Here is a 27,763-nt window from a genome sequence, read left to right on the forward strand (position 1 = left end):
AACATGATCTTTAAATGTTTACTTTCTTTAAGTAGACAAGATGTCACAAAATAGAGGCAATTAGTTCTTTTCTGATGAATAATCACAAGGCACGTTCTGAGAGGTTAACAAGTTGTCTGATGTACAACAGAGCAGATGTTCCCTGACAGCAGTGTCAGAATAATCCCTGTACAAACAACAATTAGACAGAGAACGGATGTATATTAAGCATCATCAGAACTGTACTATTTTCCCTTTGATGAGTGAGATTTATTTGCATATTCAGCAGCAGAAATAAACAGCTGCTTCGAGGTCCATGCCTCCCCGATTGATGTTTATTCCCTCCAGGTGAATTCTGAGTAGATGGCCCATGCAACTTTCCCAATAAAACAGCTCCAGCTGCCCCGAGGAAGCCCCTGTAAATAAAGAGCAAACACCTGGAAGAGTCAGGCAAATATTTATAGACCTTAATGAAGAGAAATGGTGGTGTCTCCAGATGGTTGGTGCAAATTAAATGGGTAGCCTTAGGTTATATACATTGACCATTTTAATGTTGAAGTTATTTATTTGAAGAATATTTTCAAGAAAGTATATATATAAAAATAAAGCTTGAGTTGTAATTTAGAACCTGGAACACCCTCAGGCCATCTAAGATATATATGAGCTTGTTTAGTCATCATTACATAATTTGCTCACCATTGAATCCTCTGAATGGGTTCTGTCAGAATGAGAGTCCAGACAGATGATAAAAACATCACAACAATCCACACGACACCAACCCATTAATTAACGTCTTGGGAAGTGAAAAGCTGCATGTTTCTAAACCCACTTTCAGACTGCACATTGGTCCCGGAAAATTGCCGGGTCGCCTTCTGCGTGAACGCAAACACAAATCCTGAAACAAATAACTTATTTTAGGTTATAACTGTCACTTCTGGTGAAAATACTAATCCATAATGAAGCATGAAGCAACATTGTATATCTTGGATGGCTTTTGATGGCAAATGTAAATTTTCATATGAACTATTTTTTTGTTGTTAAGCTTACAATTCATAACAGTTCATATATATTCATATACAGTACACACTCCATAATAAACCTTCACTTTACACGAATGAAATACATTATTATGATAAACATTTACATTCAATTGAAATCGTTTTAAATGGTCAAATATCTTCTCTGTCAGAAAGGGAGCAAGCAAGCTTGGTGTTTACCCCTTGCAGAGAGCAGACAGAAATAAAAAAAAAAGAACAGAATCCTGAGTCTCTGAGCTGCCAGAGGAAAGTTAAACAACTGAGACTAAACCATGACTAGGCGGCTGAGGGATGTCAGATAAAACTAAACCTTTTCTGTGCCTGTGTGAGGTGAGTCGCAGATACATTCTTCAGGAACAGGGATTTAGCAGTGACATGGTTTTATCTTCTTGTTCTGAGGTTGATAACATTTACTGGTTTTATTTAACTGAGCATTACAAAAGTTAACTTTAGGTGATTATGAATGAATCACCTAAATTAAGTTTTTCTTTTGTTTGCATCCTCTGTATCAAAATTATTTGCTACAGCTGCTATTAGTCATTGTCAGTTAATAGATTGTTTCAATCCAAAGGGACTTTAAATGCGCTTTAGTTGGGATTGATGAGAGCCATTAGGCTAAGTGCACTAAAAAAAGCAACTAGAGTTGGTTTGGCTGGTTAATGTTAAGACAAGTAGAAATGGATTGGGTTTGTACAGTACTAATTGATCTCTTCCTTAAGGTCACTTCTCAGGTCACTGATTCCATGTTGATCTGGTCTTGAGTATCAGCACTTGTCAAATGTCTTTTTACTTCCTAATCAAGCAGCTTGTCCTGAGATGAGATATTGACCTTAGAAATCCTTATTGAAAGCAATTAACTTGATTTACCCAAGCAGAGACTTGAACATCCACTAAATTGAACACAGCTCAACCGAAGCCAAGCCAAAGTGTTTGGAAAAGAATACTTGTGTACAGTGTGTGCGTTACAAAAAAGTTAATGAAATGTGATAAAAGTATCTAATAAACATTTCAAAGACTTAGTTTGATAACCTCATATCATTACATTTACTTCCAGTGGATGGAAAAGTGCAGCTTGTACATTCTGATCTTAATTGTTCCACAGAAGAAGCTAAGTCATATGGATTTTGAAAGATAATTAAGTCTGTAATTAATGAGACAATTTTATGTTTTGGGTGAACTGTTCCATTAATAAGGTGATGTAACAGCATGTCACAGACTAAACATGGTCACTGAGGTCATGTGACAAAAATGTGACAAAATGCTGTTTGTAGTTATGTGAATCAATTGAACCAGTTGCTTAGCAAAATGATTCACTGTTTGGAGAGCTCAAAATGTCCCATGCTGATGAATCCTGCTAGACAGAACACTGTAAATACAACAAAAACTTAACTCAAACATGCATAAAAACACATTTTACAAACCAGTCGCCAATTAAGTCATGTTAATTTGCTGATTTGAACAAATGATTTGCAAACATTTTGAAACTTAACAGTTTCAAATTTTTGGTCAGTGAATGTTATCCAGTTATTATCTCAGAAATAATCTCAGAAGCTCCAGTTATCGTCTCTCTTTTTTTTTTTTCTCAAATTTGGATATTTGGATAAAATTTTGGCAGTCAAATCAAATAAAAAGTCATGAAAAGATGTTGCACCTGAAAAAATTGCATTGCATTATGAGATGCGCAGAATACCCTCTTGTTCACTTTAAATAGTGGCAATATAAAAGATTTTTCTTTTTTTGTATTCCATACATTCAGAAATGTTATATCCTGCACATTGTGCACTTATTGCAGAAATATTAGTATTATAGTATGGTGGTGTGCTGTTCTGAAGATAAAGTAGATATTTGTTTTCTGGTGTGTTTACAGGTGGACAGGACAGAGGTGATTCGGAGCTGTCTAAATCCCACGTTTTCTAAGGTCTTCACCCTGGACTTCTACTTCGAAGAGGTCCAGCGACTACGTTACGAGCTCTACGACATCAGTAGTAGTCATAATGGCATGAAAGAGGCAGACTGCCTGGGAGCCATGGAGTGCACACTGGGCCAAGTGAGCATAGAAATTCAAGAGGGCTACTTGTTATTATTATGTTTTTTTCTAGTTTTGCAAGTCAGGAAAGACTGTGCCCAAATCAGATGAAGCCTCCTAATTAAATAAGCTGACCAAAACTGTTAAGAGCATTTCCGGACATTTTACGGCTGATTGATTTTTGAAACGTGAGATGTCTGAGTAGCTTGCTCAGTGTGAGAAGGACGGCCGGCCCAGATGGGCCATGCTATTCTCTTATCTTCAGTTTGTGCACATGGAAAACCAGACACATGATCTTCCGCCAGATGGTTAAGATTTGCAGTTTTTCAGTAAAGAGTTTGCTAGAATCTTAAAATGTATGAGTTGATGCCAATATTAACTTTGTTCAATATTCATGTGTTTATCTTTTTGCATCAAAGCCACTTTCTAGGTCTGCTTTTCTCTCAGAGGAGCTGGGTTGTTTGTTTTAATTCAGTCTGTTTTGGTTGGAGGGGGAAGGGGAGAGCATAATTGTTGAAATAAGCTGCGTTTAATAAAGTGAGAAAGCGAGGTGTTGACACTCACTCATACTGAGTTTCTAGGGGAAATAAAACCAAAAGCTCTCCCTCCTATTTATAAATATTTAACAGCTAATAATGAAGCGCTTATCTGGAGTGGATAAGACTCCATGGTGTAATTAGGAAGTTTACATGCCAAATTCTCCCTGAGGTGTTATTAAATTCTGCGTTCAGTGCATATCTGTGTTTTTTGTGTGTGTTTTGTCCATCAAAAGCAAGGTGGCCTCTCCCCAACTTAAAATATTGTATTTTTCTCCAAATAGATCGTCTCCCAGAGAAAATTCACCAAAGCCCTGCTTAAACAGGGCAACACAGTTGGGAAATCATCTATCATGGTGAGCACTATCCCAAATCCCAAATTTATCTGTTGGCTTTCTCTCACGCTCTACTTATGCAAACATCCAGCAGTGCACAACACCAGAAAATGGCCTTAGGCAAACATTTCATGGTCTAACCTTTAAAAGCTTTGCACTTTATATGACAGAGGTGCTTAGAATGATCAATGCCAGTACTGAACCCAGGCAAACAGGGAACAACTTCTCATAGTACACAAGAACCTTCCAAAACAGTCAGAAACAAAAATAGCCTGAGGTGCTTGTAAATGCACACTGACAGAACGCAGCAGCAATAGTTGAACATGTAAAGCTCAGTGAGTGAGGAGAATGAGATCTATAAATCAAATGCCAGTCTTCACGGTTAGCTTCTGGTTCTGTTTTCTCTTCTGCTGAAAACAATTCATCACTCTTTATCTCTCCAGATCACCACTGAGGAGCTGACAGGAAATAACGATTATGTCGAACTCTCATTCAGTGCAAGGAAGTTGGATGATAAGGTAGGAAGACCTCCTGTGCACTTTAGAATATAAAATGATCTTATGTAACTACACATTTAAAGGGACAGTACACCCAAAGAATGAAATTTTGTCATCATTTATTCACCAAGCCTGTGTTAGTTTCTTTCTTTTGTTGATCATACAAGAAGAGGTTTTGAAGAATGCTGGTAATCAAACAGTTGATGGTCCCCATTGACTTCCTTAGTATTTCTTTCCCTACAGTGGAAGTCAATGGGGACTAACAACTGTTTGGTTCTTCAAAATTCTTCTAAATATCTTCTTTTGTGATCTGCATAAGAAAAGAACTTGTACAGGTTTGGAACAACGTGAGGGGGAGTAAATCATCACAAAATAAAACAATTTTGGTGAACTTTTTCTTTCCCATCCCTTTCCTACTGTTCAAAAGTTTGGAGTCAGTAAGTTTATTTATTTATTTATTATTATTATTTTTTAAGAAATTAATGTTTTTATTCAGCAAAAGGGCATTAAATGGACAATGGCTGTTCTTTTGAACTCTTTACTAATCAAAGAGTCTATAATTATAGTATAATTTTCACAAAAATATTGTCAAACAGCTGTTTTAAACATTGATAATAATCAAAAAATGTTTCTGAAGGGTCATGTGACACTGAATACTGTCATGGCTGCTGCTTTGCAATTCAGCTTTGCTAACACAATAATACAAATGAAACTATATTAAAATAGAAAAGTTCTTTAATTTTTTTTTCTATTTCACAAAATAGTTATGTTTTATTTGTATTTTTGATCATATAAATGCATCCTTGATGAGCATTATAGACTTCTTAACATTAAAAAAAATCTTACTGACACCCAAATTTTGAATTGTAGCACATAATTAGATTTTTTTAGCATCATGTTTTTTTTTTACCATCTCTAGATTTAAAAAGTCAGTTTTTTTTGTGTCTGTGCCTTTAACACGTGAAATGAACAACAACCGTTTTCAGTTCTCTTGCACTGGGACTTGGGTTTGCTGTCAAGTGTCAAATCTAATTGAACTCGCCCATCATTCAAAAACACCTCATGGCCAAGTTTGCATTACATTGTGAGTCGATCAACAGAGGACTTTGAAATGAACCACTGAAACGGTTGTGATCAGAAATGATCAGGGATGCTGTTAAAAATAAACTTCAGGCTTGATGAATCCCCATACTCAGAAATGCGTTCAGACATTTGAGACAGAAAAAGACAGAGAGGGAAAGATAGAGAGAGTACTATTCCTGTGGGAAACACAATCAGCTCTTGTCAGCAGGGTAATTACATGGGACTAATATTAATAAGAGGGAATAATACAAGCATAACAAATGATCCACAGGAGTTTCTCAGTTTCACACAGACCGCCTCATACTGCTGCTTGACAGGGCTTCAAAAGGTAGGACAGGAAATCCTCCTTATCAGTCACTTTTCTTCTCCTAAGTCATAATCCTTCATTGAAAATCATATCCTCGGCGTCTGAGTAATTAAAACTTTGATTAAGCTTTTAGACTGGAGGAGAGATCAGAGACCCAGGCTGTCAAGATTCTCTGATAACTTTTGATAAGTTGCTGTTTCTTAGTCATGTCTGAAACTTTGTTTTAATGACTACAAGCATTTAGGAGAACATTACAGTAGTAGATGACATCTTTGAATGCTAAGCTGTGAGTGGTGTGCTGTGACTCTTCTGGGCATGTGGCTCTTTTTATGTGTTAAAGTTGTTTGGAAAGATCTGAAAGTCCTCCTGGTAATGAAAATGGCTCCTGGTAATTCAGTGCAGTTTTGATCACTCTCCTCTGAGGAGAAGTGTTTTATAGGCATAATTAACTGAGGAAAATCTGCAACTGTGGGAAACTTCACGAAAGGCATACTAGTTTCTTATTGTCAGCAGATAATAATAAGTTTTGCAGTTTAAGATTTATACAATCTACAGTATTACAAGTGTGATAAAGGGACATGTATATGCATATTTCATGTGATATTCGATTAACCTACTTCTCAAGTGCTGAGAGTAGTATAAAGAAGTGAAATATTTATGGGTTCGTTGATATGTCCTTTCATTATAATTCTTTAGAACTATGATTTGCATGAGTATTTCATACTATGTTACTTACTCAGAATACTTCATTAGAATATTAGAATATTTTTAGAATAGATACCGGCATTCTTGTGTGTGTTTATACTGATCCCAAAATGTATACTCTATGTACACTCTATATTATGTTCATTTTGTTTCCATCTTTGTTGCCACAGTTTTGGAAGTGACTTTTTCTGTTCTAAAGATTTTCAGCGTTATTCTATGTAATGACGTAATTTCAAATGAAACAGGAAGAGAGGGTGGGACATATCGAGCAGCCCCCCCCCACACCTTAAAAGTAGACAATAGCATTTTGATTGTGTTTGCTTGGGCCAGAGACGTTGAGCTTGGTAAAGCCGCATTTGGCAGATTACCCTTTAGATTCAATATGAAACTCTTAGTTAAACAAAATAGTGGTCATAATCATGCTGAGGTGGTGTAGTTGCAAAAGTTTTTTAATAAATGCTCACTCAGGAATATGATCTGCTCTGTGTGATCATGTCTCTGGACCGGAACCAAAGTCCAGGTCAGACTGTGTGCGCTGCTGAGGTTTACGTGAAGCAATGTAAAACCAGACCACATTAGTACCAATCGAAAATATATGTACTCTGTGTGTTCCCTATCACCTACACTGTGGACTATGAGGCATTCACTGTACAGGAAATACTACACTGTGAACAAGTGACTGATCTTAGCCACACATTCAGTGTCTATTAATAGTGCAGGAGGCGGGTGCTTTGGATTCTAGAGAGCATTTGATTGGTCAGAAGATTTGATGAGAAGATGAAGTATGATCTTATGACCCGTTTTGAATGCTTATATCTTGTCACTGTTTTTTCTAGCACACTGACTTATAGATAACCTTAAGACTTACATATTGGTGCTAACAATGCCAAAAATTTTCATTTTGATTTCATGGGGACTTTAAGATTTGTACTCATGGAAATTACTAAAGAATTCAAACCTGTTCATTAGATTAAGATTAAACCTGTTCATTTAGATTAAGATTTTGATTATATTTGTATGTAAGGAAGCCATCATTTATTGTAAATATTCGATAGCTGTATGCTTTTTTTGACCAGTCAATATTAATGAGAGGCATGTGATAATAATACATTTTAAAAAGCAGTTTGTATGTTGTAAAGGCAACATTTGTGACTCTTTTTGAAGCACCTTGGTGGTCAAATAAAGGAAGAGATTTAGACCAAAGGAGTCATTGTGTTTCTGAAAAATAATAAATTAATATAAAATACACTAGGTAACAGGGTGCATTTGATGGCATTTATCATGTAATTTTAGTGGCATGATCATCTTGGCCTATATTGTAAGGTGCTAGTAATGTAATATCAGGTGAGGAGACCCCTGAGCAGACAGATAGCAGCAGAGGTGGGATGGGGCAGCTGATGGGGAGAGCACAGGGAGCTGTTTGGAAAAAAGTTACCAGCAAGGACACAATTAATTTTCAATGACAGAGGCAGGCAGAATTTAGAGCAGTTGCAATCCCAGGAAAGAATGGTGTATATGTCTAAGAACACCCTTATGTAATACTTATCCTAGCGGGTTACCTATATCACTTATAACAGGATCTGCAGCTGCAGTTTAAACGGATCGGCCTGAGTATGTAATATTTATACTGTATATAATAGTACTGTGAAAGCGGTGAGTTAACAGATGTTGCAAACAGTGGGTTGCTAAAAAATTATGTTTCACGTGGTGATGCTGCTGGGCTAAATGAATGTACATTAGATTCATGATGCATATTATTGAATGTACAAATTCTCCAGAATCACTTTTGTTTGTGATGCTATCAACTGATCGCTGTGTTTGTTATTCCCTCAGGATTTTTTCAGCAAGTCGGATCCATTCTTAGAGATCTACAGGGTAAATGATGACAATACTCAGCAACTAGTGCACAGAACGGAGGTAAGAAAACCATTTCTCTCTAAGATCTCTTTGTGATTTGTGCTTGAGTGCTTGACTGACACTGAATCACTCTCTATCCCCCTCTGCACATAGACTGTCATGAATAACCTCAACCCCGCATGGAAGACCTTCAAGACGTCCCTTAACTCACTCTGTAGTGGAGACCATGAAAGAATACTGAAGGTAAAATTTGTCACTTGCTGTTGGAGGTTAATGTGTATTTGACTTAAAATAACATATAAATACACGGATCCATTTGAATATACATTAGCATTTGCAATTCATGTTCCTGGCAGACGGCAGCTTATAAGAAGCTTGGAAGAACATGAATTGCATTCATAATTTGATGTAGTCACTCTTGGGTAAAAATGGTCTTCTTTTTCTCTTCAATAATTCCACTAAAATTCGACTGAAAGTCACTTCAGCACTTTGGGAAAAGCTGTTTTATTAGTGAATTAATGTAGATGTATTTTTCAGTGCGCTGCACCGCAACAGCTGAGGACTGTCTAGTACACTGGACGTGACGAAGCGACCGTTGAAAATCATTTGAAATTTGTTTCATTAATAGAACGCAGCAGCAGTTTACTGTCGGGAATTTGTCATGCCGCATCCAGTGTAGACAGCATAATAGGTTCTATTGTATTTTGACGCTGGGCTGTTTGTGTCCAGTGTAGACACTGCAGGGTGATATGGCTGTGGCCATACTGGGAAAGGAATAACGCAGGGAAAGTTTGAGATGATGGTGTTCAAGCACACCAATATAATATTAAAAGTAGTAGTTTCCCTCGAATCTAAATTAAAGTACCTTATGTTAAATTAATATAATCATGATAATACATATGCCTTTTAGCATGTACAGGAATTATCTGAAAGACAGATAAATAATGTTTATTTATTTATTATTATTATAGATTTCTAATTATTCAAGCGAATGATTCACAAAACATTATGATCTGCACAAACTCACTGCTAATTTTGCAAGAGGTAGTATTCCTTTAGTTGATTCATTAACTGGTTTATATTAAAAACATAGTTACTACTAGATTTCGAGATATAGGCATATACTACTGTTCAATTATAAACCTTCAGAAATTATTTTAAGAACTGTCTGTCATTCCAGCTTAATATATTTGTGGAAATCATTTTTTTTAATCATAATTAATTTAATTTAATTCAACAATTAAGTTATTAATCATAACTTTTCTTTAAGATTGTGTGATGGAAGTTCAAAAGAATAGCATTTTTTAAAATATATATTTGTATAAAATCTTTACTGTCACTTTTGGTCAATTGAATGCATATTTAAAATATAGCATTAAAGCTCAGTGTTAAACTGGAGTGATGGAGTCTGTGCACTCCACGAACTATCCATTTAACAATAAGATGCTTTGGGCCCATCTCTTAAGGGCACCTGTGTGCCTCTGTTCCTACTTGTAGTGCATCAGCATAAGACTGCATGTGGCTTCCCGTCTGCCCACTCATGACTGAACAGAACTCAGACCTTATTAAAGCAAACGGCTCAGTCTCATTTGGTAGCAGCCGTCGTCCATGCCATCTACAGAGTCACTCACGGACTAGCCACAGCTCACAGCTGGAGCTCACCCCATTCCCTGACCTTCTGCTGTCACATACTCAGAGCAAAGGCAATCCGTGTGGGAAAAATGTCTTCCTTTTAGAACCTCTGCTGAACACTTAAGGGGTGCCATGGTGGTGCCATGTGTTGTTAACTCATAATGACTGTGATTGATTGGATCCTGCCGATATTCGACAGGCCTTATTATGACTCCACTGAAGCATATATGTTGTGGGCTAATGAAATATTAAGTGTGAGGATTAAAATTTTCTTGTTGTGTATACTGACTTTCTCTATCAAACAGAGTTCAAATGACACTACTAGACACTTTCAGACTCTCTCATGAACATTAAGCTCTCTGCCTTTCTGTAGGATGATTAACATAGCTGTTGATGCATCAGTTGTTTGGTTCTTAGTGTGGTACACCTGACCAGAACATGTATACCTGAACATAAAATCTTAGCAAGAAACCCAGTAACAAGACACATATATAATTGTATATTGCTTGTGTATTGCCTCTTGTGGTCTGCTATAAGCTGAATGATTTTCATTCATTTGTCATTTTCTTAAAAAGCTAGCATATATACTGTATATACTACCATTCAAAAATTCAGTCTATAAGATTTTTAGTAACACTTAAAGCCTTTATGTATAGTGCATTATAAACTGTTATTAAAGGTTATAATGCACTATTATTATTAATGTGTGTTGTAATACATCATATCTTGTCATAAATAATCATATCATATCTTGTCATTTCTCCATTCTGTCACCGATGGAGTTTCGGTTCCTTGCCGCTGTCGCCTCTGGCTTGCTTAGTTGGGGTCACTTCATCTACAGCAACATCATTGACTTGATTGCAAATAAATGCACAGACACTATTTAAACTGAACAGAGATGACATAACTGAATTCAATGATGAACTGCCTTTAACTATCATTTTGCATTATTGAGACACTGTTTTCCAAATGAATGTTGTTCAGTGCTTTGACGCAATGTATATAAAATGCATAGTTTAACAATTAAATGATTAGTTTTATAATGTATCAAGTGTGGTTACAATTATTTTTGAGTGTAAAATGCATTATGAAGTGCATTACAAGGCATAATTAATGCATTGAAACTACCTTTATGATGCATGATGCATTGCAGATTTTTTTTTTAAACCACAACTGTTTTCATCATAAGAATAAGAATCAGCATCAGCATATTAGAATGAATAGAAAAAATGTGTATGTAAAGATGATATCATATATGAAAAGTTTTACCCCTCATTCGTTAGTATCCATTCTTACCTTGCTGCTTAATTAAAAAAAATCCCCCCAGATGTTTCACAAATTACGGAGTTTTTTTTTTTTTTCGTGAATTAGAATTTGTTTTCTTTTAAAGCTGAAGTGTTTAAGGCTTTTAAAACTGAAGCTATTTTTTTTCCAAATAGGTTCCCCTCAGAATATCTTTTAACACTTTGTCTTCTACTGGTTGGACAGATAGTCTGCCCCCATCTAATGGCATTACTCGAGCCAATCTTGCTATTTTAGGCTGATGTAATGGCTACAAATAGCTTAGTTATAGTTGGCGTATATTTATGCATTAAATTGTGCTTGTCCAACTCTTCATAAAAGTATGAAAATGTGGTAGCAGAATTGCTTAGGCTGTGTGTAAGTACTGTCTGAATAAAAAGCACCCACACTATGCCCTGGTCTCATCTTTTACAGGAATATTATATAAGTAAACCCCCTGTTGTCCTGAATATTGCAGAAAACCATCAAACTTTAATTAATTTGTAATGTCACTTTATGTTTAATGCATGAATGCATAGGGCAGAGTAATGATAAGTCTGCTCCAGTTCTTCATGCTGTGTGTTCGGGTTCCAGACATTTGTGGTGTTCAGCATTCTCTGTGGACTGTATGTAGGCAGCAAGAGTGGGTTCAACAAGACTAGATAGTGTGCACATCCCGCAGAATATCTTTTATTTCTGCTCCAGAGGAATGCTGAAAAAATGGTATCCAAACTACATGTCTGTGGAGGCAACAAATGTATTTGAAGGGAATGGGAATTATGAGGCGAGAAGAAGTCGATCGAAATGAGATGAAAAAAGTGAAAGACGCAAAAGTTAAATCATGCACTCCACTGGACCAACACATAGGTTTAAGTGATATTTGCTTTAGATGACTTATTAATATTACATTTGTGTAATATTACAATGTGTTCTTCCCTTGACATCCAGTGTACAGTGTGGGACTGGGACTCGAACGGAAAGCATGATTTCATAGGGGAGTTTGAAGCTACGTTCAAAGAGATGCGATCAGCGATGGATGGAAGACAGGTATCAGTTTAAAACTTGTTATAAAAAAATGATCAATTTATTTGAATACTTTCACATCCAACACACAGAGAACATCGTCTACAAGCCAAGCTGATTTTTTAATCCAATTGATTTGATTTGAAACAGCTCTGTGAGATATTCAGAGCAGGTTAAGCTACTGATGAGTAGGAACTAGTTCGGTTCAAAGAGTAATCAGCAAAAGTGAAAGATGAAAGAGGAATGAGGTTATATGAGGAGATCTTCATGTGGGTCGCAGTCAGTTTCGTTTCTTCTATACTTAAACAGAATTACTTCCAGTATCCCTGAACGGAATGGCTGGATTTTTCTCACATATTTACATATTTATTCACATATCTAAAAAGATAGATAGATGTATAAATAGCTAGACAGATATATTCAAATTGATTCAGTGATCGTTTGAGTTATCGATTATTTGATTAGTTGATTCTTTGAAACCAAATCCATTTAAGAAAAGATGTATACAGGCCAAAAAACATAACTGAACTCAAAACTACTTACTGCAAAAGAACAATGTGCTCTAATGGAATTATAAGTGGAATAATTGCATAATTAGAATGATTAATTTTAATGACACAATTGATGGAAAGACTTTGAAATGCAATTTTGAAATATCTGTGTAGCTGTGCACTTTAAACATCAGGCAAACACACAAAAAGCATCACATCAGAATTCATAACCCAGCACCTGTTGTGTCCATTAAGTCATTCTGCACTTCTCTTATTTGTAGTTTGCGCTTTATTGCATTTCAGGACCACTATGCTGTTTACAAACTTGAAGCTAACTGGATAATTGCATTTTTATGATAGAAAATTCACACAAAATGACCACATCCTCCTTAATAATCAATAATGAGGATGTTGTTCTGTGTAAGTGTTAAAGAGTATTCAGTCCCCATTATATGCAGCTTGCTCTAAAAATGGATCTAGTGATTAACCATTAATGCTAAAGACTAAATAAGACAATAAGTCCTTGTCTTTTAAGCTGTCAGTTAATTGTAACTCTGCTAAAATGCACAGCTACAGTTGGATGACACCTCATTCTCTTGTGAAGTCCCAAACGCTTTGGGCTGGTATCTCTATACCACAGGCGTCAGTACCAGAGTCTGCTAATTATTTTAGAACATCATTTCCAAGCTCGACATCATTCCTCATTATTATGACCGAAATTGTTGTTTTCTGAGTCTATTGTCGACTGGAGCACTTGTTTTTGGCCTTCGCTGCTCCAATGGGCAGCGATTATGCACCATCTCACATGTTCTAATGAAGCTATTATATTGTCCAGTATGTCTCGATTGCCCACTCAAACCAGTAATGATGAAAAACTAATGGTTTGTTTTTATTCTTTATTTTATTATTTTTTTTAAACAATGACAGGTCCAGTGGGAATGCATAAACCCAAAATATAAAGTCAAGAAGAAGAATTACAAGAACTCTGGGATTGTCATTCTGAATCAGTGCAAGGTAATATTTTCCATCATGAAATGATGCTCTCTAGAGGACCTTGTCTCCTCCCCGTAGGCCCTGTATTTCAAAAAGTGGCAGTGTCTTGCTGTCAGCAGAGGCGTTGATGGTTACAGTAGATGGAGGTGGGAACTTCACACAGCTAGAAGTCATTCCATTCAGCTAATGACCAGTGAATTTGATCATAGTTGACATTAATTAGAAGTGATGAGAAGAAGATAGCAACCTGAAAGTGCTTGAATTCTTGATAACCAGTCCTTCTGCATCCGCAGATCATTAAGATGCATTCCTTTCTGGACTACATCATGGGTGGTTGCCAAATACAGTTTACAGTAAGTCCAGACAGATACATCTCACTCTTTCTTAGTTAATGGAGTTCAGTCATCTGTGTTTATATTTATTAAATGAATCATCTTTTATTTTTTGCTTTCTCTGACATTCGCAAAGCTACCAGTTTTATGTTATTATTAGTCAGAGTACTCATGATTTGTTATTCATTACCATGTACATACTAATGGGAACGGGGAAAACAAAGTGTCATTCTAAATGTTTATTTTTTGCATAATTTATTAGGTAATAATTGTCTCACCTGCAAACAGCACTGTTATTTTCGCATGACACTTTTGTGTGCACTGTAGTGTTTCATTACTTTTTATTATCTGTCACAATATTCTCTTTCTGAATTGTTCTCATGTAGAGTCTCCTGAAAGGTTTTTAGAATTAGTTTCAGTTAAACTGATCTCGAATTTGTTTTATGAATTTATATAATATTCAGTTTTAATAAGTGTTGATATTTTTTATAAAGCAAACTGGTAGACCTGCAGTTTTTACCAACCTTCCTTGCTTAACCAGAAAATGGTGTTGCTAAAGGAGAAAGGATCTTACTTCCAGGGATGTGATCCGTTAAATGTTGGTACATGCTCTGTAAATAAAATCCATATGGGTTATTAATGATTAAACCCACACATAAACAAACACGGTCTACATATATACAGTTGCATCTCAGTAAATTAGAATCGTGGAAAAGTTCATTTATTTCAGTAATTAATCTCAAATTGTGAAACTTGTGTATTAAATATTCAATGCACACAGACTGAAGTAGTTTGGTCTTTGGTTCTTTTATTGAGATGCACCTGTATGTATGAATACAGAAAGCACAGACATTAAATTAATTGTCTGAATCATTATATGATTGTGTCAATATTTTCTTTTTAATCAAATGTAGGTTAGGTTGGTTATAGAGCCTGTTTCAAGACATTGGGTATAAGCGATAGGTATTTCCCCCTGATTTGTAGTGTTACATAGTCTATTTTTTATTTTATTGTATTGGTTGTCCTCCTAAAAAGGATTTGAGAATGACTACTTTAGATGACATGGGTTTTATAATCATGATAAACATGACTTTTGGTATGTAATGGAATATTGTGTTAATATGTTCGTAATACTGTAACTATACAAGTCAGGCATATTTTATCTACGTACATACATAGTCACACGTCTACATAAGCTAATGCATTTTACATCTCTATTCAATCTGTTTACTCTCTGTCAATGCCGTCAGGAGAAAAGGCTCTGTAGCATTTCTCCACATGGTGTATACATTTTGAGAAATTAGCCTTAAAGCACTACTTTGATTGCTGCTTGTCTTTCAGGTAGCGATTGATTTCACAGCATCTAATGGGGATCCTAGAAACAGTTGTTCGTTACACTACATCCACCCCTACCAGCCTAATGAGTATCTGAAAGCTTTAGTCGCAGTGGGGGAGATTTGCCAAGACTACGACAGGTGAGCTGGCTGAACAGCCAATCAAATCCCAACTTCAGCTCTCTAGGTTCTCGACTTTCTTTCATACAGCAGTTATTTGGGTTCACACAATTTCGAGTAAGTTCTCTTTCTCAGAGTGTGCAGTATTTTGACAGCATAGTGAGTAAAGCAGAGTCCCAAATTTGGGGTTTTATTTTTTTTTTATGTAATGTGTAGGCAGTCTAAAAGATAGAAAATGTGAAGGAAGCAAGGGGTCAAGGTTTGGCTGGTTAGCATGGTCCCAAATCCTTGTAGATGTGGATGCATCATTCACCATTGATGGCCATTCAAAAGTAGCCATGTATTCTGACCCAAAACAAGAAAAAAAAGAAAAAATATAAATATTTTATGTGATAGTGGGTGTTTTACCCACAGTGACAGATTTTTTGTTGTTGTTGAAAAACTGAAAGCCTCTGAGCACATAGAGCAATATGCAGGTCACACATTTCTTTATATATGATATTATGGTGCCTTGGAAGCCAGTTTGAGAGTAGTTTCCTTAAGAGATGACTCCATCTGGTAAGTACGTGACTGAATTGCTGCTGTAGAAAAACCGTTGTAGTGACAACCAAAACACAACACTGAAAACTTCATTAACAATGCTTTTCACTTCAAACAGTTAATACAGAGTGGTTAATTGTAACTTATGAAAACATATTTTGATTTATTTTGATCCCAGTTTACATAACTGGTCCATTTTGCTGTAAAAAGAGTAGAATATGTCATGCACAGACTAGGCCTGTTTTAATTATACATTTGGTAAGGACAGCAAAACAAGGTGGGAGTTACATTTTGACAGGCAGCCTGTTATTTTCAAACTTTATTTTATTAGACCTGTGGCCTTTGCATTTTAACAGTTGGTGATTATTTAGAAACCCTGAAGCAGTTTTTGGATAACATGCTAAATCCCAGCGTTTTTTGACCACTGTAGCTGAGCTGTAATTTCAGCTCTCTGAAAGGTCATTCAAAAGCTCATTTCCAGCACCATGTCGAGCTTCGGCATCACTCCAGAATGAGATGAATGCACATCCATCAGGACGTTTGGTTGGGATGAAATCTGAAATCACAGTGCTTGCTGATTTGGCAGGCACTAACAATAACAATTATGCAAATCTGTGTCCATTACAAATGAACAGTGATGAGGGGCCACTGAGACAGGAAAGCATGATGGGAAATTTGGTAAGTAATCCCCAAGATCCTCAGTTCCTGCCAGCTCTAATCTCCTGTCCACTTTCATTTCCATGCAGTGACAAAATGTTCCCAGCGTTTGGCTTTGGTGCTCGGATACCCCCAGACTTCAAGGTAACGTCTTTATCATTCATAGCGATGGGGGTGTAATGGGATTCTTTCATTTTTGGGATGAAGTGAAAGATGCTTCTAATTAGGCTACCGCTGGAGTAATGTATGAACTAATGTCAGCAGGCTAATTTCCCTCCAACAGATAATGTGGCTTTGTGTAGAGCCGAGTATTTTGTATTTATCTTAGGCGTCAACAGTTTTGACTAGATAGATCAAATGTCTGAATGTACAGTTCACACTCCAGACTTATTTTTTTAAATCTCTTAAAAGTATTAAAATAAATAGTATTGAAAATTATGATTTTACTTACAGCATGAAGCTAGGTATTGAATACACCTGGAGGGGGTATTGACCAGCAATATTGACCAGCGGAATGTGCATTATCCTGCTAATTTCACTACTATCAACTTCACATAAACAAACACACAAATAAATAAATACTGATTTAATGGAAGCTGGAAATGGATTTGCTGAATAAATTCCACCATGCATATCAATAAAATAAATTTGGCTTTGCACAGTGGAATGGGATAACTTGCTTCTCCTAATTTTATAAGTGATATTTAGTGCTAGTTTATCAGGAAGTGATGATTTTGTTCTCCTGACTCAAATGAAAATGGTGCTTTATTTGGAAATGTTTTATGCCATATTCCAAAAAAGCACATAAGTTAAATACGCAACATTGGATGGAAAGTAGCTAGCGAAGAGTCCCTGTTGGCTATATATCAGAACTCTTGGAAAGCTGTTCAGCCAATCAAATTCAAAGAACTAACAATTGCATAATATGTGGCATGCATTATTCTCAAAAAAAATATATTTCATGCCACAAATAGCCTAAGATTGTGTTTCCTTTTTTCTATCTTTTCCCCCCAGGTTTCACATGACTTTGCAGTAAACTTCAACGAAGACAACCCAGAATGTGCAGGTATGATGGTGCATTCATCCAAATATTTTATCTATTCCAGACCATATACTGTATCTTAAATTATCTCCTCAATGCATATTCATTAACTTCCCCATGCAACCTTTTCCCACTGGGACTGAACTACTTAAAGCCTCAACATAACATTGGCAAAGTCAAACACACAAAGAAGATCAATATATGCATAGCCGAATTACAGAGCTACGCTATTGACAAGAGATGACACATTAATGTTTAATGCTGCTATAAAATATACAGCCTGATGGGAATGTCTGAAGGAGGGAAGCGGGGATGACATTGTTGTCACATCCTCCCCCTCCCCAGTAATTAGTCTTTCTGGGGCATAACAGGAGGTTAAATATCATGTCAGCACAAAATGACACGTCAGCACAAAAACAAGATGCTTTAAGCCTTGGTGAAATAATAGTGGTGAATTGCATTCGATCAGAACTTCTTGTACAGAGTTTTAGGACATTGCTAAATTTTGTAGGATACATGTTTTCATGTTTTATTGAAATGTGTTACCACTCTGCTTTTTGTTTAACCACTCTGTGCTGCAAAAGGAAGACCATAATCTCTTGGTTGGCTTGCATCATCACAACCTGTTTAAAGTTTGAAACTTGCGCCTCCTAAAAGGGTGGCTGCTATCAGAGAGTAAAGATGAAAATATAAGAACAATGAATGCTTGAAATACAGAAACAGATGGGAAAGTAAAGTAATATAAATGATAATTTTGTTGTCATGAGCAAGCCTCTGCCAAGCCATCTATGCATTCAAATGTAACCCAACTCTCTTTAGAATGGCGTTGGCTTGGAAGTCAAGTCAGAAGATGCAAATGATTGGATTTTGTATTTAGTTTGCTCTCAGATTGTGTTTGGTGCTTAGCTTTCCCATCATCCATGTCTTCAGCCACGAGCTGGATAAATTGATCATCGCTCCAGTGTATTGGTGTCACTTGATTTCCCTTGCTATTTCTGTTCCACCTCTATCAGTGCAGACACACCAGGGTGGCGCCCTGAATGGGCACAGACCACTCAGCTTTTGATCAAGCAGCCAGGCCTGTCTATTCCAGGAATAGCAAATGGCTCACAGCCCCACCAGGACACATGCCAGCCAATCTACCCTGAGCAGAGAGCGCACCTTTTCGCCCTGGTATTGTCTGGAAAATCCAGCATGGCAGTTTTGCGGTTCCAATGAACCTGGATGAGACACACAGCACGCTTGAATGGTGTGAATGACACTGGTGTGCAATTATAAGTAATTTTTACTTTCTAAATATTGACAACCCATTTTAGACAAGCCTCAACGAGGCGCCTGGAGAGCACGTTGTTTGCTTTCCATGAATGAAGCCAATTTGTAGTCTTCTCACTCTTCCAAAATCATTCCTTTTAAAAGTTTTGCCCATCGGTGGGGTGTAAACATCTTTTTCACCAAATAAAGAGGTTAGCACTACCCTGCTGAAAGAGGTCATGACTAAACCATTCTGACGCCATACAAAACTTTGCCTATTATTGCTTTTTAGAAGTAGCCTTGCATTTTGGCAAAAACTTTTTCTAATAAACACATGAATCACAAATCATTATTCATAATTATATAACACATTCAAGGAAAAAGAATAGTTTGTATTGCTGTATAAATGATATATGCATCTCCACTAGCATTTAAAAGCATTTAACCAGAGAAGATCCTCCCTATACGCAAAGTACGCAAGCTTTAATTAAAATAGTTTTAATTTTTATTAAATTTTTAAATTTGGCCAGCGGTTATGAAAACTTCTTATGTCATTTCTTTTAATGCAGTGCACTGTCGCCCTTTCTACCCAAAAATCAGTCAAATCATGTAACATGAATGTCATACATTCTGTATTTTAATTTCTATCACTTAATTTTACATGGTATCTAACAAATTTATGCATAGAAATTTAATTTAACATAATTTTCTTTACTTTTGTTGTCTATAAGCGCAGCTTTCTACAATGTTTCCCTTTCAACTCGGGTATCATCTAGAATTCTGAGTATCCCACTTGGTCGCTTGATAAATATGACATTTCTGATGTCCAAGGCCACAGGAATTCCCATGAGCAAGCATGCTGAAGACTTCTAAGCATCACATGCTAAACAAGAAACAGCCTTGGAGATGAATGCGTCTTGTAACAGATAGACCTCCTTGGCTGTAACACATCAGAAACTTTACATAATCTATTTCCTTGAGGAGAAATTTGTTGGCCAATGCAATTACTCTAAACTGTGATTAGAACTGGGGTTAAAAGGCAAAGAGCTCATTTAGCTGATTACTGACACTTTGCAATATGAGTGTACAATATGTGTGTGGTTTTCTTTGAGGGGTTGTGGGATGGTTCACATGTCAATGAATCCTTGGTGGAACTCCCAATGTGATATCACATCTAACAAGGTTTACAGCTTTCTATTTGCGGAAGGTGATGGATTTTCGTTCGTAGTGCTAAAATCACAGGCAGACACAAGGGCACACGCACGTCACATGGTGAGACATTCTCACAGCAGCGGTGTGAATTGGCCAAATGTGACTGTCGATGCATGAAGACTTGGAAGGTGTTATGATGAAAGGACGTCAGCAGTAGGTTAATTCAAGCCTTTTAATGTCATCAGCATGACTTATCCTTTAAAGAGACAATGCTCAGTTGAAGAGTCTATTAAGGTCCAGCGCGTCTCTTTGATTCCTCTTTGCGGGGAAGCCACAGAAGCGATTACATCCATTGACCTCCGCTTTGAAAGTCTTCTCATCTTAATTCTGCTGCCACACAGCATGGCAGGCTTTCACCTTTGAGCCCCTGTTTGTGCGTGTTCAAGCTCACAGGTGTTAATTAAATGAAACAGTTGAGACGTGGTGAGGAGAGACAGGCTGACCTTAAGATTCATGCTCAGCGAGTCAGTAAACAGCATTACTACTTCACTGCAGAGAGTCTTCACTGACACTCATTCAAGTCCTTTAAATGCATTACACGTCACTTTAGATACAATCTTTAAGCATAAAAAATAAATTAAAAATTAATACAATAAATGATCAAATATAAGAGATAAAATTATTTTAGTGTTATTTTTGTATCATTGATTTACTATGTTATTTAGTCTTTGTTAACATTTTGAATGTTTTTGTTTAATTTTAGTAATTGTTTGTAAAAATTGTCTATGAAGCTTTTTTTATCATATTTTATTTTTACATTTTAGTTTAGGTAGTTTTAGTTATTTTGGAACTTCAACCTAAAAAATTTTTTCCTTGGCAACTGTCTGAGATGAAATTATTTTATATATGTATTTTATTTTATTAAAGTCGATGTTTATTTTATTTAAAGTAATGAAACTTTAAATAAACTTAAAATGAAACTTAAAATAAATAACCCTAATATTAAATAATATTAAAGTTTTTTTTTCAGTTAATATATAATTTTATTTCAAGTAATGATTTTTTATTTTAGTTTTCAGTTTAGAATTGATTATTTAGTTTTAGTGTTAGTACTTAAACTAAATGAAAATGAGAAATGTTGCCTTGGCAAATATCTGAAATGAAATTATTCATACATTTATGTTTATATTTTGTTTTATTTCAAATAAATATTATCATTATTATTTTAGTTTTAGTTAACAAAGATAACCCTGGTGTTTTATTAGTGAGTAGTCTGTAGCTCACACAGCTCAAGACTTATCTTTTTCTTCTTCGCAGGTATCCAGGGTGTGGTAGAAGCCTACCAGAATTGCCTTCCTAAGATCCAGCTGTACGGTCCCACAAACATTGCCCCGATCATCCAGAAAGTGGCCAACTTTGCCTCTGAGGAAATGCACACCAAAGAGGCCATGGTGAGCCCGCTACTATTCCATCTCTCCTCATCTCTAAAGTTTCTCTTGTTCTAAAGTTTTTCTTTTCTTGCACTGATGCAGCAATACTTCATCCTGCTCATCCTGACGGACGGTGTGATCACAGATATGGCGGACACTAGAGAGGCCATCGTCCACGCCTCTCACCTGCCCATGTCTGTCATCATCGTGGGAGTTGGAAGCGCAGATTTCACTGACATGGAGATGCTGGACGGTGATGACGGAATCCTTCGTTCGCCTAAAGGGGAACCAGTGTTGCGTGACATCGTACAGTTTGTGCCATTCCGTAACTTCAAACATGTGAGTTTACAAGGTTACAATATAAATGTGTTTATATATATATATATATATCTGGCCACTTTATCAGGTACACCTTGCTAGTACCGGGTTGGACTCCCTTTTGCCTTCAGAACTGCCTTAATTCTTTGTGGTAGATTCAACACGGTTTTGGAAACATTCCTTAGAGATTTTGGTCCATATTTTCATGATAGCATTATGGCATGAGTAAAGTGAACTCTCTGTCATGTTCAAGAGACCAGACTGTGATGATTTGAGCTTCGTGACATGGTGCATTATCCTGCTGGAAGTAGCCATCAGAAGATGGATACACCGTAGTCATAAAGAGATGGACAGCAAGAAAATACGACAGCCCAAAGTGTGCCAAGAAAATATCCCTCACACCATTACACTACCACCACCAGCCTGAACCATTGAGACAAGGCAGGATGGATCCATGCTTTCATGTTCTTTACACCAAATTCTGACCCTATCATCTGAATGTCACAGCAGAAATCCAGACTCATCAGACCAGGCAATGTTTTTTCAGTCTTCTATTGTCTGATTTGGATGAGCCTGTCCAAATTGTAGCCTCTGTTTCCTGTTCTTAGCTGAAGGGGTGCTGCACCCGGTGTGGTCTTCTGCTGCTGTAGCCCATCTGCTTCAGGGTTCGACGTGTTGTGTGTTCAGAGATGGTATTCTGCATACCTTGGTTGTAACGAGTGGTTATTTGAGTTACTGTTGACTTTCTATCATCTATGACCAGTCTTCCCATTCTCCTCTGACCTCTGACATCAATAAGACATTTTCGTCAACACAACTGCCGCTCACTGGATATTTTCTCTTTTTCAGACCATTCTCTGTAAACCCTAGAGATGGTTGTGCATGAAAATCCCAGTAGATCAGCAGTTTTTTAAATGCTCAATCCAGCCTTTCTGGCACCAACAACCATTCCACATTCAAAGTCACTGAAATCCCCTTTCTTACCCATTCTGATGCTCGGTTTGAACTTCAGCAAGTCATCATCACCAAATCTAGATGCCTTAATGCACTGAGTTGCTGCCATGTGATTGGCTGATTAGCAATTTGTGTTACCAAGCAATTGAACAGGTGTACATAATAAAGTGGCTGGTGAGTGTATATATTTTAGTACAGATTTTTTTATATATATAACTATATGATATATTTGTTTACATTTCTAATAATAAACAAATGTTTAAAATGACGTAATAGATAAATATGAAAACAAGGTTGTATTCAGGGGCACAACATATGTTTATCGTCTATTTAGTCATAAGTACCTAGTGTTTTAGAGCCTCAGAGCTCTTTTTATACACAACATCTTAACTCCCTTTACTTGCAATCGAAAGATAAAATGATTATACATGCAGCTGAACTGTAGTTCATGCCCTTTAATCAATGCATTGCTATGCAGAGGTTTTCATCCTGCATCTTTATAATGTCTGAAGTACCTCTAAGGAAAATCTCCTGGATAATTACTCCCTCATTCCTCTGTGCTCTCCGTCTCACATTTCCCACCCAGACTCCTCGGAGCAATCTAATAACCTTTAGCTTGACTGCTCCATTAATTACCACATCTTCTGCCGGTCCCTGGTGGAAAACAAACCACAGAATTCAGAGAGCAGCGTTATCTCTCGAGTGGGTAAACTTAACTGTGACAAACACCACAATCTTTGCTGTTATAGAGGACTGTGTTTTTTAATAAAGAGCTCAGAGGTTTTCTGAGGAAGGTTTTTGATTCTTGTGATTCAGATATTTTTAAAGAAATCAATACTCTTATTCAGCGAAGGTTAAACTGATCAGTCACGAGTTGTTAAGACATTAATAATGTTATTTAAAAATATATATTTTATATAAATGTTCTTTTGAACTTTCTAAGAATATTGAAAAATGCCAGTTTCCACAAAATGTTTTCAATATTGATAATAATAACAAATATTAACCAAATCAGCATATCTGAATGATTTCTGAAGGATCATGTGACACTGAAGACTAGAATGATGAGGCTGAAAATTCAGCTGTCATCACAATAAATAATAAATAATACATTGTAGTTTAATGTAAAATAAATGTACAATTTAGATTTAAATTGTAATATTTCATATGATGTCTGTTTTTACTTTATATATATATATATATATATATATATATATATATATATATATATATATATATATATATATATATAGAACATATAATGAATGAATGAAAATATACATTTGACATGGCATGTCTCTAAATGTGACAGAGTGTCCATATAAGCAAAAGTGACGGGATCCTCTCGAGAAATATGCCAAGACTTGTTTTCTTTCCAGAAATGTACTGTAGTGAAAGCCCCTAACAAACACCACCATCTCGGCCATGTCTCTCTATCTCAGAATCTCCTCTCCTGCATCTAATTGGCCAGCAGGGGTTGGAGGGGTTTGACATGGTTTGTGCTCTGATTTCCTCTCAGCTCCTCGAGGTGACTTTGAGTCACATGAGTCACTTTTGCTCAAGTTTCCGGATGTTTTTCATCACCATGCATGTGGGTTTCAGCAAGTACAGTATCTTCACACATCATTAGCATGGGAATGGCAAACTGGACCAGATGGCGAAATGGATAAATGGCCTTGCAAATGTTTGATTCGCTGTTTGTTTCTGCTTCTGCATCTTCCTAGGCCTCTCCTGCTGCTTTGGCAAAAAGTGTCTTAGCCGAAGTCCCAAACCAGGTGGTGGACTATTACAACAGTAAGGGGATCAAGCCCAAGTGCCCCAGCGAGTATGAGTCTTCCAGGACGTTTGGCCACTGAAGCGCCGAGCTAACGCTCATTACAAAAACTAGCACGTTTCTGTGAATTTGAATCCTTATCTGTTCTACTTTGTTTTGTCTGCATGCGTAGCCTGTGAGGCTTGCATAGGTGTTGCAATGCTACCGTTCTTATTATGTACATGTGTACATGCACAGACTTACAACCATGAAGAAAGCAAAAACTCAAAAACTACTGATGTAAGCATGATGAATGGGAGTAGCTGAAGAATAGTTGGATTATCTGTTGTTTTCTTTTCTATAAAGGTTTGAGATTTTGCTAAATTTCGTAATGTTCTTACATTGTAAAGCATTTTGGATCTTAGAAAATGAAAAGCTATTTGAATTAGATTATCTGTGGATATTCAGGCTTTCTTTTTCTCTCTTTTTCTTTTTTTGCAGATGCAGGGTTTGCCAGATGCATGATTGTATTTTGCATGTTAATAATAATAATCCAGCCTCGTTTTTCTACTTGTTCCTTTTGGGGCCTGTTATATGATTTTATGTGAAGCTGCTCTTCTGAAACCAGTCCACAAATTCAAATTTAGAATGAAGTATTTTTTTGTAGTTTAAAGTGATGATGTGACAAATTGTTTGAGAATAAAGTTTGTGTTATGAACGATGCATTTTTTTGTGTGTGGATTTTGAAGCAAACAACTTTCCTAACTGTTAGTCCATAATACAATTAGATGTTTTATGCCACCAATCTTCAAAAATGCAGGGATTAAAAATACTCACTTTCGATGAGTCTACAGAGTATGGAAACCCATTTCTGCCACTAATAAAAAACAGGTAATTGCTAGTTTAAATCTCACAATTCTGACTTTTTATTATTTTATTTTAGACTCTTTTTCTCAGAATTACACAATATAAACTAAATTGTATCATGAAAGTCAGTAATGCATGATATAAACTTGCAATTACTAGAAAAAATAAACACAATTTTGAGTTTAAATCTCAGAATGTGAGATATATCCTCACAATTCTTAGAACATCAGTCTTTTCCCGCCTCAGAATTGGTCTTTATTACTTAAATTTTGACAAAAAAAAAGGAAAAAAAATCTGAATTGCGAGATACATGAGAAAGAAAATAGCATTTTTTTTTTGTGCTTACAATTTCGAGTTCATTTTTGTATTACACAATTCTGAGGAAAAACACAGAATTGTGAGATAGAACCTTGCAATTGCAAGAAAAAAAAAGTCAGAAATGGTTGCAATTAACTTAAAAAAAATATTCAGGCAGAAACAGGCTTCCATAATATAGTCTATATATAGCATATAAAAACTTTCATGTTTTGCTTCAGAAATAAAAAAATAAAATGTAAATAGATTTAAATGACCATTCTGAGTAATGTATTCTTCTTATTATTTATTTTTACATTTTCCCAATATTCACTTGAATGATTTTATTTCCTTTATAGTTTCAACCATAGAAACTGAAACTAGCGCACAAGAGTGTAAGATACTGGAAACAACACTTACTGGTGAAAAAGCACTTTATAAGTTGGCATTTATTTTACAAGTGATACACTTTCTAATGAGATTTCATTTAGTCTTTGCAGTATTGGTAGTGCTTGAGTTTCAGGCTTACAAAGCTGAGAAATGTATTTTAGAAACTGCTAGACATGCTCATTATAGGCAATGCCAGGGGACAATTTTTCATAAACATATAACACAAAAAGCATCAATGCAATATGTGCGGATCCTCAAACTGTCATAATGCAGGCTGACAGACCTGCCATGAACCTCTGATGAGCTGCAGTGCTCCCACACGTCAGCTTTCCCCTGAAGACCAGTTAGTGGTTCTATGTTATATGTTATTTAAATAAAATAAAACACATTTACAATCGTAAATGTTTACATTTAGGCTGACAACGCAATGTGGATTAGCCTACCAGTGATTTATATTGATTTAATTATGTTTTTTAAAAAAAGTATCTATTGTAATAAGTATTTTTTTGTAAACATTGTCAAGTATGTTCCTTACAGATTTTTCTTTCTTTCTTATACACACACACACAATTTATTTTCTTCTTTCTAAAATACTGTTAATATTATATATATATATATATATATATATATATATATATATATATATATATATATATATAATATTTAAATATATTATCATATTAATGTATTAATATTTAAATATATTATTATTAAATATATTTAATAATATTTATATAAATTTTTTTTTTTTTTTGCTGTATAGGATACAACTGCATCAGCACAAAATAAGTATAAATAAGAGTTTCCATATAACCTGGTGGTGAAAGCATCACCCTCCAAATGGCTCTAAATCTTCAAGACTACCTCATGACTGTTTGATGCGGCACATTTATTTATTCAGTGTAACATGAGGAAAAATGAGCCAAAACCGCATCCACATATTAGTCTCTGAAGGCTTCAGTGGTACTTCATTATCTCATTTGTTCTCAATCAACTGGAGCATGTCGTGACTCCCTAAAAGCCTGCACGGGTCATTGCTATTTTACTAGGTCCATCATTGATCTGCCACTCGAGGACAACCGCAGGATCCTACATCATTAGACCCATGCATTCTCCAGAGCTTTTGTCACTGATTGGCTCAGATTGTGGTGTTGTCATGGAGATCTGCGGCCCAGGCTGCGGTTTGAAGTGTAACACGAAATATAAAACAAAAGTAATGTACTGCTTTAATAGCATCATTTTCTTCACAGTGCAACTGCAATGAAAATATAAATCTAGTCATCAAGAAAGAAAAAAGGCCAGATTGTGTGACGAACATCTGTTCTGTGAGGAAACGGTGTTTGGGTGTTTTCATCCACTCACTTTAAATTAAACCTAAACAGATGCATGCAACTAATTAAAATTCAGGACAGGAAATCAAATGCTAATTTGACATGTAGCTGATCGTTTTCAAGCAATTAATTCTGTGTGCGTACTTGTCTTGAATTCACCAATCAATGATTCATACCATGAGTGTCTTAACCAATGACTCTTTTGGCATCTGCCTT

At 36.0% G+C, this 27,763-nt stretch overlaps 1 protein-coding gene across 2 annotated transcripts in view; it reads left to right on the top strand.

Moving 5' to 3' along the window:
* LOC113115915 (copine-4-like) overlaps positions 1 to 25,495 on the top strand; it is a 45,726-nt gene extending 20,231 nt beyond the window's left edge. The window contains exons 3-16 of one of the 2 annotated variants that reach the window (XM_026283649.1): positions 2,884 to 3,063; positions 3,863 to 3,934; positions 4,357 to 4,431; positions 8,339 to 8,422; positions 8,516 to 8,605; positions 12,224 to 12,322; positions 13,717 to 13,803; positions 14,076 to 14,135; positions 15,456 to 15,589; positions 16,855 to 16,909; positions 17,780 to 17,831; positions 21,528 to 21,661; positions 21,743 to 21,979; positions 24,637 to 24,768. In XM_026283649.1, coding sequence (XP_026139434.1) covers positions 2,884 to 3,063; positions 3,863 to 3,934; positions 4,357 to 4,431; positions 8,339 to 8,422; positions 8,516 to 8,605; positions 12,224 to 12,322; positions 13,717 to 13,803; positions 14,076 to 14,135; positions 15,456 to 15,589; positions 16,855 to 16,909; positions 17,780 to 17,831; positions 21,528 to 21,661; positions 21,743 to 21,979; positions 24,637 to 24,768 — 1,491 coding nt within the window. Of the gene's footprint in view, positions 1 to 2,883; positions 3,064 to 3,862; positions 3,935 to 4,356; positions 4,432 to 8,338; positions 8,423 to 8,515; positions 8,606 to 12,223; positions 12,323 to 13,716; positions 13,804 to 14,075; positions 14,136 to 15,455; positions 15,590 to 16,854; positions 16,910 to 17,779; positions 17,832 to 21,527; positions 21,662 to 21,742; positions 21,980 to 24,636 lie in introns of both variants that reach the window. The other variant, XM_026283648.1, reaches the window with a different exon arrangement.
* The last annotated feature ends 2,268 nt before the right edge of the window (positions 25,496 to 27,763 follow it).

This window comes from Carassius auratus, chromosome 16, assembly GCF_003368295.1.
Source record: "Carassius auratus strain Wakin chromosome 16, ASM336829v1, whole genome shotgun sequence".
NCBI classification, from domain to species: Eukaryota; Metazoa; Chordata; class Actinopteri; order Cypriniformes; family Cyprinidae; genus Carassius; species Carassius auratus.